The following is a 12,890-nucleotide window of genomic DNA, read 5'->3' as shown; positions in this document are numbered from 1 at the left end:
CGTGCGAGCAAGGAGGCCTACAAACCTGACTCAGTTACACCAGCTCTGTCAGGAGGAATGGCCAAAATTCACCCAACTTATTGTGGGAAGCTTGTGGAAGGCTACCCGAAACGTTTGACCCAAGTTTAAGAATTTAAAGGTAATGCTACCAAATACTAATTGAGTGTATGTAAACTTCTGACCCACTGGGAATGTGATGAAAGAAATAAAAGCTGAAATAAATCCTTCTCTCTACTATTATTCTGACATTTCACATTCTTAGAAAAAAGTGGTGATCTTAACTGGCCTAAAACATGCAATTTTTACTCGGATTAAATGTCAGGAGTTGTGAAAAACTGAATTTAAATGTATTTGGCTAAGGTGTATGTAAACTTCCGACTTTAACTGAACATTACCAGTCAAAGGTTTGGACACACCTACTCATTTAAGAGTTTTTCTTTATTTTTAAAATATTTTCGACATTTTCTACATGAAGACATCAAAACTATGAAATAACACATATGGAATCATGTAGTTACCAAAAACGTGTTAAACAAATCAAAATATATTTTAGATTCTTCAAAGTAGCCACACTTTGCCTTGATGACAGCTTTGCATTTTTCTCAACCAGCTTCATGAGGTAGTCACCTGGAATGCTTTCCCAACAGTCTTGAAGTTCCCACATATGCTGAGCACTTGTTGGCTGCTTTTCCTTCACTCTGCGGTCCAACTCATCCCAAACCATCTCAGTTGGGTTGAGGTCGGGTGATTGTGGAGGCCAGGTCATCTGATGCAGCCCTTACACAGCCTGGAGGTGTGTTTTGGGTCATTGTCCTGTTGTTGAAAAACAAACGATAGTCCCACTAAGCGAAAACCAGATGGGATGGCGTATCAGACCAAAGGACAGATTTCCACCGGTCTAATCTACATTGCTCGTGTTTCTTGGCCCAAGCAAGTCTCTTCTTCTTATTGGTGTCCTTTAGTAGTGGTTTCTTTACAACAATTCGACCATGAAGGCCTGATTTACGCAGTCTCTTCTGAACAGTTGATGTTGAGATGTGTCTGTTACTTGAACTCTGTGAGGTGCAGTCTGAGGTGCAGTTAATTGCCGATTTCTGAGTCTTGTAACTCTAATGAACTTATCTTCTGCAGCAGAGGTAACTGGGTCTTCCTTTCCTGTGGCAGTCCTCGTGACAGCCAGTTTCATCATAGCGCTTGATGTTTTTTGCGACTGCACTTGAAGAAACTTTCAAAGTGCTTGAAATTTTCCAGATTGACTGACCATGTCTTAAAGTAATGATGGATTGTCGTTTCTTTTTGCTTATTTGAGCTGTTCTTGCCATAATATGGACTTGGTCTTTTACCAAATAGGGCTTTCTTCTGTATACCACCCCTACCTTGTTACAACACAACTGATTTGCTCAAACACATTAAGAAAGAAAGAAATTCCACAAATTAACTTTTAACAAGGCACAAATGCATTACAGGTAACTACCTCATGAAGCTGGTTGAGAGAATGCCAAGAGTGTACAAAGCTGTCATCAAGGCAAAGGGTGGCTACTTTGAAGAATCTAAAATTTGTTTAACACAATGTAGAAAATAGTAAAAATAAAGAAGAACCCTGGAATGAGTAGTTGTGTCCAAACTTTTGACTGGTACTGTATGTTCTTAAAAATATAACATAATACCAATAACTTAATAATGCATGTCTGCCAAGGTGAAAAATACCAGCGGGCCAATACATTTGCTTGTCAAAGTGTGTGAAGTGTGTAATAACAAGAGAACGCTATTCTCTTCTTTCCACTGATAAAGACTTGGCGGTGAAAGAAACCCTGAAAATCAATACAGCCTCCAGAGGGAGAATGAAGACAATATGATGTAATTTCTTGCCAAAAGCAAGAGAATAGAGAAATGTTGAGAAGGTCAAATAGCTTTAGGTTAAGTGATTGATGCATGGGCTTTCTGCTTATGTCCAACAAACAACCACACTACTACGACTTTTGCCTTTCAACAATTGCCTATATTGGTATTCAGTGCTATTAAGCTGTTGTGGACAATATTTCCAAACTAAAGCTCAATAGTTATCAAAACCTTGAAGACTACTCCAAAAGAGTCTGTGCTGGATTTCTGATGTTTCTACACTTGCTTTTTCCATGACATAGACAGACCAGGTGAATCCAGGTGAAAGCTATGATCCGTTATTGATGTCACTAAATCCACTTCAATCAGTGTAGATGAAGGGGAGGAGACAGGTTAAATAAAGATTTTTTAAACCTTGAGACAATTGAGACATGGATGGTGTATGTGTGCCATTCAGAGGGTGAATGGGCAAGACAAAATATTGAAGTGCCTTTGAACGGGGTATGGCAGTATGTGCCAGGCGCACCAGTTTGTGCTAAGAACTGCAATGCTGCTGGGTTTTTCATGCTTAACAGTTTCTGTGTGTATCAAGAATGGTCCACCACCCAAAAGCCATCCAGCCAACTTGAAACAACTGTGGAAAGCATTGGAGTCAACATGGGCCAGCATCCCTGTGGAACAGTTTCGACACCTTGTAGAACGCAATATTAGGAAGGGTTCTTAATGTTTTGTACACTCAGTGTATAGTGGGGTTGTATTAGCTGCTGAAGAAGTGCAGCAGCCCACTGATTATGGAGCAGAGTAGGAAGCTCTCAAAGAACAAGTAGTAGGAAAAAGTTTAATCAGAAGGTGTTTATCACAGAGAGAATCTAATTTACAAATCCAAACTTTCTCTTTCTCTCTCTGTTGTACATTAAATAAACCCTGCTGTGTTCTTCATCCACTCAGAAACTATGTTGGGTGGCTATTTAGCTCTTGTGTACAAAGTCACAGTCACACATACACGCGCACGTATGCTGATACATACAGACATCTCTTCCCATGCCTGCTCATATTAGGACAGAGGCTCAGGGCCGTGTGTATACCGCAACAAAAATAAGGTCAATGGGAAACATTAGCGAAAACTATGGATCCCCAACTCAATTCAAAAACTGTAGTTTCCCTTTACCTTGACCCTTGGGCCAGGGGAATAATCTTATTAAAGTCTTTAAAAGCAAAGGAAAAAAAATATACAATAAAATATGGTACTTATAGAATTAAAACATTTTCTGTTGATTAATGCTTGAGGGTGAATCAGTGGACCTGGAGGTACTTGCTGGGCTGCCATCACATCCCTGGACCAGCATCTCTGTGTATCAGTCTCAGCAAGGGACGAGGCCTGAGCCAGACCCAAACCACAGACCCATGAGCTCTAGCAGAGGGAGGGGCCGGAGAGACCAACCCCTCTGAAGAGAGTTTCCCCCAGATGTAGGGGTCAGAGAGGGGGCTAGAGGGAGCTCTGTGTCCTGATAAAGGCTGTCCTTTCACTGTGGCAGTCTAGGTCTTCGATGTCCGATTCAGAGCCCCCCAGTGTTACCTGGTCCTCGTCCCTCCACACAGTGGGGATCCCCTTATAAGACACCCTGCCCTGCCTTTCCCAGCCCAGCCCCAGGCCGAAGCCAAAGCCCACACGGATGCCCCCCGAGACCCCTCCCCTGTCTCCACAGAGTGCAGTTTGGTCCTCCGGACCCAGGGGGCGCCACCAGAGCGCAGCTGCAGCAGGAGGAAGACGCCGGCGAAGGCTGCCAAAATGAAGGCACAGCTGAGCACTGCAAGCAGGGTAACCAGAGGAGAGGACAGGCCCAGGTTAGGCCCTGGAGGCTCTCCCTCTTCCCCCTGCTCTGACCCCACTGGGCTCTCCCCTGGTCCACTCCTCTCTCCCTGGAGGACTTGGCCAGTTGGGGACTTGCGCTGGACTTGGTTCTGGTGCAGGCAGGCGGTGAGGACCAGGTGACTGTGAGGGGGGCAGGAGAGGCAGTCGTTGGGCCCGGAACCGGAGCAGGTGAGGCAGGCAGGGTGGCAGGGCAGGCAGGCCTGGACGGAGGACAAGTCCACCCAGTTGTCCAGGGACAGGTTGAGGAGCTGGGGGCCCGTGGTGAAGCCGGGGGGGCAGAGCTTCACACAACCCTGCAGGAACAGGGAGAAGCCTGGGCTGCACTCTGGATAGGGGGAGAAAGGGGAAGAGGGAAAGAGAAAAAGGACAAGATGAGAGAGAGAGTGAAAAAGCGAGATGATACACATACAAAGGGGGATGAGGTGCTGCTTTTCTGAGCAGTCAGTGGGGACAAACGCTCGTACATAGACCCCCACACAAAAAGGCAAAAACATGCCTGAAACCTTTTAACAGTCCTGCCATATGCATGAGAAGCCCACATCCACATGCTGAGTGTCACCAAGAGGCTTCTGACCCCATCTGCCTCCTCTCAGCCTCCCAAAACACAGCTGCTCTCCAACCCAACACCTCTCTCAATGTCATAGCCCTACTGCTGCCTGCCAGCCACTACTACATACCCTCTCTGCTTTTCTAAAGTGACACCACATATGTTGTTTTCTCACATATTTAGGGTGATGCATATTCATAGCTGGCGTACAAGAGTCACAGCATCACGATAAGCGAGACATTTAACTTTCAAATGAGTTTGGCTTGACATTAAATGTGTATTCATGGTTTTGCGCAGCCCTCAAACTAGACACTCTGAATATATTATGACCTGAGCTAGGTTAGATAACTTCATAAGTAGGTCAAGTAAGTGAATACTGTCCATAGCAATGAGCAAGGAACTCAACATGTCCCATCCTCAGTACCAGCAGTTACCTATGGAGGACGCTGTCTCAATGTGTAAAGAGAGTAGGAATCTTAGTGCTAGCTAGCTGTCTCAGTGTGTCTCACCTATGCAGATCTGCTGGGCGTCGAAGGTCTTGCAGCTGTTGTTGGACGGCCGGGGGAAGTCAGGAGACAAGGGGTTAATGGAGCTGGAGCCTGTACCGTACAGGATCAGAGTAAACTGACTCAACACACCTGAGAGAGGGGGAGGAGAGAAAGGAGGGAGGAGAGAGGAGAGGAAGAGAGAGAGAGTGAACACATTTCAAACTCAAGAGAGAGGAGAAAGAAGAACAGAGAGAATGAACAATTCAATACCCCCAAGAGGAGAGAGGTAGACTGGGTGAGTGTGTCAGAGAGATAGTAATATAATGATGAGGAGAAGGAAGAGGGAAGAGGTAGGTGAGCTGACTGACAAACCAAGGGAGAGGAGAAGAAAGGCTGACTAAGAACATCTGAGAGAGAGAGAGAGAGAGAGAAAGAGAGAGAGAGAGAGGTAACTGCACACCCTAATTGACAAACAAACAAACCAAAACAAAGGCAGTCTTCTCATGCTTTGTTAATTTCAAAAACGTTTTGACTCAATTTGTCATAAGGGTCTGCTATACAAATTGATGGAAAACGGGGTTGGGGGAAAACATACAACATTATAAAATCCATGTACACAAACAACAGGTGTCTGGTTAAGATTGGCAACATTTCTTTCCCAATGGCTGTGGGGTGAGACAGGGATGCATCCCCACCCTCTTCAACATATACAGTGCATTCGGAAACTATTCAGAACCGTTCCCTTTTTCCACATTTTGCTACGTTACAGCCTCATTCTAAAATGCATTAAATTTAAAAAAATCCTCAATCTACACACACTACCCCATAATGACAAAACGAAAACAGAAATACCTTAGATAAGTATTCAGACCATTTGCTATGAGACTCGAAATTGAACTCAGGTGCATCCTGTTTCCATTGATCATCCTTGAGAGATGTTTCTACAACTTGATTGGAGTCCACCTGTGGTAAATTAAATTGATTGGACATGATTTGGAAAGGCACACACCAGTCTATATAAGGTCCCACAGTTGACAGTGCATGTCAGAGCAAAAACCAAGCCATGAGGGGGCTCGCGAGTGGCACAGTTGTCAAAGGCACTGCATCTCAGTGCTAGTGGCGTCACTACAGACCCTGGTTCGATTCCAGGCTGTATTACAACCGGCCGTGGTTGGGAGTCCTATAGGGCAGCGCACAATTGTCCCAGCGTCGTCTGGGTTAGGGTTCGGCCGGGGTAGGCCATCATTGTAAATAAGAATTTGCTCTTAACTGACTTGCCTAGTTAAATAAAACAAATAAAAATTAAATGAGGTCGATGGAATTGTCCGTAGAGCTCTGAGGCAGGATAGTGTTGAGGCACAGACCTGGGTAAGGGTACAAAAAATGTGTGCAGCATTGAAGGTCCCCAAGAACACAGTGGCCTCCATCATTGTTAAATGGAAGAAGTTTGGAACCACCTGAGTAATCGGGGGAGAAGGTCCTTGGTCAGGGAGGTGACCAAGAACCCGATGGTCACTCTGACAGAGCTCCAGTTCCTCTGTGGAGATGAGAGAAACTTCCAGAAGGACAACCATCTCTGCAGCAGTCCACCAATCAGGCCTTTATTTGGGCTCCCGAGTGGTGCAGCAGTCTAAGGCACTGCATCTCAGTGCTACAGGTGTCACTACAGACCCTGGTTCGATCCCGGGCTGTATCAGGAGTCCCATAGGGCGGCGCACAATTGACCCAGCATAGTCCGGGTTAGCGGAGGGTTTGGCCGGGGTAGGCCGTCATTGTAAAATAATAATTAGTTCTTAACTGACTTGCCTATTTAAATAAAGGTTAAATTAAATTAAATAAAAAAATACAATTATGGTAGAGTGACAGCCTGCTTGGAGTTTGCCAAAAGGCACCTAAAGGACTCTCAGACCATGAGAAACAGGATTCTCTGGTCTGATGACACCAAGATTGAAATCTTTGGCCTGATTGCCAAGTGTCACGTCTGGAGGAAACCTGGCACCATCTCTACAGTGAAGCATGGTGGTGGCAGCATCATGCTGTGGGGATGTTTTTCAGCGGCAGGGACTGGGAGACTAGTCAAGATTGAGGGAAAGTTGAACGGAGCACAGTACAGAGAGATCCTTGATGAAAACCTCCTCCAGACCGCTCAGGACCTTAGACTGGGGTGATGGTTCACCTTCCAACAGGACAACGTCCCTAAGCACAAAGCCAAGACAACACAGGAGTGGCTTCGGTACAAGTCCCTGAATGTCCTTGAGTTGCCCAGCCAGAGCCCGGATTTGAACCCGATCCAGCATCTCTGGAGAGACCTGAAAATAGCTGTGCAGCGACGCTCCACATCCAACCTGACAGAGTTTGAGAGGATCTGCAGAGAAGAATGGGAGAAACTCCCGAAATACAGGTGTGCCAAGCTTGTAGCGTTATACCCAAGAAGACTCGAGGCTGTAATCACTGCCAAAGGTGCTTCAACAAAGTACTGAGTAAAGGGTTTGAATACTTATGTAAATGTGATATTTCAGTATTTTTTTTATTTATACATTTACAAAAAACAGCTTTTGCTTTGTCATTATGGGGTATTGTGTGTAGATTGATAAGGCTGTAACGTAACAAAATGTGGGAAAAGTTAAGGGGTCTGAATACTTTCCAAATGCACTGTAAATCTCAGTAAGACAAAAAATAATAGTGTTCCAAAAAGGTCCAGTTGCCAGGATCGCAAATACAAATTTCATCTAGACACCGTTGCACTAGAGCACACAAAAAAATACATACCTCGGCCTAAACATCAGCGCCACAGGTAACTTCCACAAAGCTCTGAACAATCTGAGAGACAAGGCAAGAAGGGTCTTCTACGCCATCAAAAGGAACATCAAATTCGACATACCAATTCGGATCTGGCTAAAAATACTTGAATCAGTTTTAGAACCCATTGAATTGTTAGATACTACTGCACTGTTGGAGCTAGGAACACAAGCATTTCGCTACTCCCGCAATAACATCTGCTAAATATGTGAATGTGACCAATACAATTTGATTTGATTTGATGAACACTTTATGGTTATGATGTCTGGAGTCCGCTCACCAACCAAGAATTCACAAAATGGGACAAACACCAAATTGAGACTCTGCATACAGAATTCTGCAAAACTATCCTCCCTGTACAACGTAAAACACCAAATAATGCACGCAGAGCAGAATTAGGCCGATACCCGCTAATTATCAAAATTCAGAAAAGAGCTGTTGAAATCTGCAACCACCTAAAAGGAAGCGATTCCCAAACCTTACCAAAACAAAGCCATCACCTACAGAGAGATGAACCTGGAGAAGAGTTCCCATACGCAAGCTGGTCCTGGGGCTCGGTTCACAAACACAAACAGACGCCACAGAGTCCCAGGATAGCAACACAATTAGACCCAACCAAATCATGAGAAAACAAAAATATAATTACTTGACCCATTGGAAAGAATAAACCAAATAACTGAGCAAACTAGAATGCTATTTGGCCCTAAACAGAGAGTACACAGTAGAAGAATACCTGACCACTGTGACATACCCAAAATTAAGGAAAGCTTTGACCATGTTTAGACTCAGTGAGCATAGCCTTGCTATTGAGAGAGGTCGCCGAAGGCAGACCTGGCTCTCAAGAGAAGACAGGCTATGTGCACATTGCCCACAAAATGAGGTGGAAACTGAGCAGCACTTCCTAACCTCCTGCCAAATGTATGACCATATTAGAGACACATATTTCCCTCAGATTACACAGACCCACAAAGAATTCGAAAACAAATCCTATTTTGATAAAATCCCATATCTATTGGGTGAAATACTTCTTGTTGCAACAAGAAAAAGGCAACAAGTGAAGAACAAACACCATTGTAAATACAACCCATATTTCTGTTTATTTATTTTCCCTTTTGTACTTTAATTATTTGTACATTGTTACAACACTGTATTTAGCCATAATATGACATTTGAAATGTCTCTATTCCTTTGGAACTTTTGTGAGTGTAATGTTTACTGTTCATTTTCTATTTCACTTTTTTTATTATCTATTTCACTTACACAATGTAAACATATGTTTCCCATGCCAATAAAGCCCTTTGAATTGAGAGAGAGAGAGAGAGAGAGAGAGAGAGAGAGAGAGAGCGAAGGTGAAGTGATATAGTGTGGACAGGAATAAGGATGAAGAGGAGGTGGAGGGAGTAGAGAGAAGCACTCATCTTATTTCCCCTGCTACACTGAGACTGCAACAAACAACATCAGAGAAGAGGAGGACGGAGCATCTGGTGTATGTGAGGAGGGGTATGAAGGTACACATGTCCTGTTACCATAGTCGTGCCCTTGTTCTGAGACGTTCTCTATCTCCAGGGTCCACTCCCCTCGAGGGTCCTCATCCCACGAGTGGGTGGTCATGAAGGCCCAGTCATTAAATCCCTCTGATGAGTAGTCTTTAGGCCTGAAAAGAGGGAAAGCGAGAGAGAGGGGGGAGATAGAAAGAGACATAGGGAGGGAGAGCGAGGGGGAGAGAGAAAGTGAGGGAGCGAGAGAAGGAGGGGTAGAGAGAGAGAGAGGGAGAGGGGGGGATAGAGAGAGACATAGGGAGAGAGTGCAAGGGGGAGAGTGAAAGAGGGGGAGAGAAAGAGGAGGGGATAGAAAGAGAGACAGGAGGAAGAGAGAGAGGGAGAGGGAGAGGGGGAAGAGAGAGAGGGCGAAGGGATAGAGAGAGAGGGGGAGAGAGAGCGGGGGGAGACAAAGATAGAGGGGGAGAGAGAAAGAGAGAGAAACAGAGACAGAGAGACAAAAACAGAGCGAGAGAAACAGAGAGAGAGAAACAGAGAGACAAAACAGAGAGAGAGAAATAGAGAGTAGTTAGGGTTCAGAGCCGAAAACATTCATCTCATAGCAACCGCCCTGAACAGTGCAGGGCTCTTCAAGAACAATACCTCCCAGACTGGCTGTCAAAAATACACAGCACTTCAAGCGAACAGAGATGAAAAACAACAAGCACTGCATGTGTTTTTCTGTGAACGTGTGTATGTTTACCTGGGGGGATTGTGTATCTAGCGGACTGATACTGTATGAGGTTGATGAGGTTTCCTTTGTATTTCTACAGTAGATGTGTGCGTGTGAGAGTACCTGGGTGCCAGCAGGGTAGAGCGTGTCCCTAGGGGGCTGATGAGGTGTATAGCCAGGTTTCCTCTGTGGTTGTAGGAGAGAGTGAGGCGGGCCTGGACGTGCTCCAGAGAGCTGACATACTCTGGTTTGCCCCAGCAGGCGTCCAATGTCTTACTGAACAGCAGCCGGCTGCTTATGTCCCTAGGCTCTGAGAGCATGGTGAGAACACACTGGTGCTGTGGGTCCACACTTGTCCAGTTCTGAGCCAGGGCCACCATGGCCCCCGCATCCAGCAGACCATACCCATACGAATGACTCACTGGGAAACAGAAAAAGCATGAGAGAAGTTATGAAGAGTCCAGTGAGTCCATTTATCATGTAGTTCAGTTATCCAAGGCATGTCCAATGAGAGCTTTCCTGTTACCTCTGCGACCCACTCCATTGGTACTCCAGTCGTCCGTGCTGAGGTGGGCAGGGTGAGAGGTTCTCACCACCAGGTGCTGCATGTCCCTCCATGTCAGGTTCATACTATACAGAGACAGACGAAGATATATTTATTCTTATGTTAGAGATATTCTAATAAAAGAAAGGAGAGCTTAACAGAGATAATCTAGTGAGTGAGATATCCCTCCATATCAGGTTCATACTACAGGCAGATAGGAAAGATAAAAGACATACAATACAAAAAAGATGGATACAATCCCCACTAGAGGCCTGAGAGATATATCAGGTACATGTCGGTCCCACAGCTGTGAAATGGACGTGGTCCATAATGTTTTAATAGCAGTGTCCAGTAACAGCACCATTATAAAGGTAGCCATAAACACTGGTGTTTAATGGTGAGAAAACACAGTAAAACCTCATAGTAGGATAACAGGGTACTGTACTGTACAGCAAGCTGAGCTGAAATATTTCCCTCAGTGGTACCGCTCTTTTTCAACTGTCTTCGTAATTTCGGGGCAGATCACGTGGTCAGGCCAGCTGTGTGAACTTGGCGCTACCCACAGTGGAGCACCAGTAAAGCAGTCAGTAATGACAACTAGCCTTCATGTAGCTCTTAATGATTTTGTTCTTGGAGGATGCTGGGACAGGTCACATTGCACTAAGTACAAGGGCCATATTAAATCTCTCCAGCTGATTTAGCGGAGGTAGATAGGTAGGGCTGAGTGGACTAGACGTTAAGGGAGCATATGCCTTTGTAGTGAGCAGAGAAAAGGAGGACTGCGGGCGAAGATAATCAAACCATGAATCACATGGGTTTACTGCTCACCTCGCTGCTCGCCGCCGTGGGCCGTGCCAAGACAAAAATAGAAGCAATAGAACCACTCCGGCAGCGACAGGCAGTAGAGGCAGCAGCAGACTCTCACCTCAACAACCTTCCACATCCACACACTCCCTCCATCAGCATTCATGTCTCACACGCTCTCATGTGTTATTAATAGACATGAAACTCCATCCAATCAATGTCACCTCGCCGGAAAAACAGTGCTCTCCCTATTAAATGATTCCATCTACATGAATTCCATCTCCTGAGGAAATACAAGTTGCCCTGTTATTGCTCTCTCTGGGGAAATGATCTACACTTTGGATAATTATTGGGTTTGGACTGTCATTGTCTGTATATTGAAGCAAACTTCCTCCATCCCTTCACAATGCCCTTCACTGTTGCTGCAGTGGATGGAGTATTGGCAATGACTACCAGTATGCAGTACATGTTTGTGTATGTGCAATGCTTGAGTTGGACTGAAATAGGTGCCGGTACCCGTTTTGAGTACCAGTACTGTTTATATTTAGGCGCAGGAGCTCCACAATACTTGTGAGGTAATATTCTATAAGAGGAACAGAAGCTCAAGCAGTAGAGCATTTAGGTGTCGGTACTCAGCTCTGGTGTGCTCCTGCCCAAGTCAAGCACTGTGTATGTGTGTATGTGGGAGGGGGGAGTGTGTTTGACAGTGGCTGTATCTCAAAAGGTTCCAAATGGGTTCTTTGCGGAGGGATAGAGTTTTTACCAAGAACCGTTTTTAGCAGAAGAAGCCTTTTAAGAAGACGAGGGATCTTGTAAAGGCAAAGTGTTCTACCTAGAACCTTTAACATCATATTATACAATGGGTGGGTCTAATCCTGAATGCTGATTGGTTAGAACTGCATTCCAGCCCGTGTCTATTCCACAAGTTACCACCAGCTAAATCTATGATGTAAAAAACGCCTATTTACTCTGTTCCATCTCACTACGCAATCCACTGTCTCATCAGCCCAGCCAAGCTATTTATAAACTAGATCTCCACTATAAAAAGCATCTAGACATTATCTCACATTTCATTTAGACTAACATTTAGTTTTCAACAGCGGAGATTTGTATAAACCTTGCTGTCTGTCTCGCCTGACATTTGCAACATTATTTCAATATTCAAATTCGATCTCCAGCTGTCCAATAGTAATGAATGTGTCGGGATGAGACGCACAGACAGGCATCTGGACGTTCTCATTCAGTCAAAATCATAAATCAGCTGGCATAATTTTTATGGATATGTACAAAGAAATGTCAATTGAAAAAAGGTCAAACGAAACGAAGTGCTGCTAGTTTGCAGTCTTTCCAGCTTCAGTTTGAAGTGATTGTGTTAGCTGTGTTGTTGGCTAGCGCCTCTGAACAACAGTGAGCACATTTTCTATGCCAGGCGAAATCGCGCCTCATTAGCTCATTGTTATGGATGCATCCAAATAAATGTCACTAGAAAACTAAACAAATGCAAATGCAGCTACTTTGCTGTTATTCTGTCTGTAAGTTAGCCATAGTTGGCTAGATAGCAAGCCAGTATGACAATGGAACATTTAGAATGAACGACTGGGTCGTGTCCATAGATACATAACAAAAAGACTGAACGATTGGGTCTCATTTCTAGCAACCGAACCGATAGAACAAATGACCAGCCGGCTTGGGTAGCAAACCTAGATTTGTGACGGGGCTATATCTTGTGGAAGGATGAAATAGTATGAATAAATTAATCAAAATAACGGTTTTTATGAAAATAAT

The 12,890-nt window shown here is 44.7% G+C and overlaps 1 protein-coding gene across 1 annotated transcript in view; it reads right to left on the bottom strand.

The window, feature by feature from the left end:
* Positions 1-2,663: 2,663 nt before the first annotated feature.
* furinb (furin (paired basic amino acid cleaving enzyme) b) overlaps positions 2,664-12,890 on the bottom strand; it is a 215,994-nt gene continuing 205,767 nt past the window's right edge. The window contains 6 exon segments of the mRNA XM_014125103.2: positions 2,664-3,526; positions 3,529-4,037; positions 4,769-4,897; positions 9,073-9,200; positions 9,881-10,178; positions 10,284-10,387. Coding sequence (XP_013980578.2) covers positions 3,326-3,526; positions 3,529-4,037; positions 4,769-4,897; positions 9,073-9,200; positions 9,881-10,178; positions 10,284-10,387 — 1,369 coding nt within the window. The 3' untranslated portion in view covers positions 2,664-3,325.

This window comes from Salmo salar, chromosome ssa10, assembly GCF_905237065.1.
Source record: "Salmo salar chromosome ssa10, Ssal_v3.1, whole genome shotgun sequence".
Classification (NCBI taxonomy): domain Eukaryota; kingdom Metazoa; phylum Chordata; class Actinopteri; order Salmoniformes; family Salmonidae; genus Salmo; species Salmo salar.
Note: the sequence above shows the minus strand (reverse complement) of the source record. Positions and strands in the feature narration are given on the sequence as shown.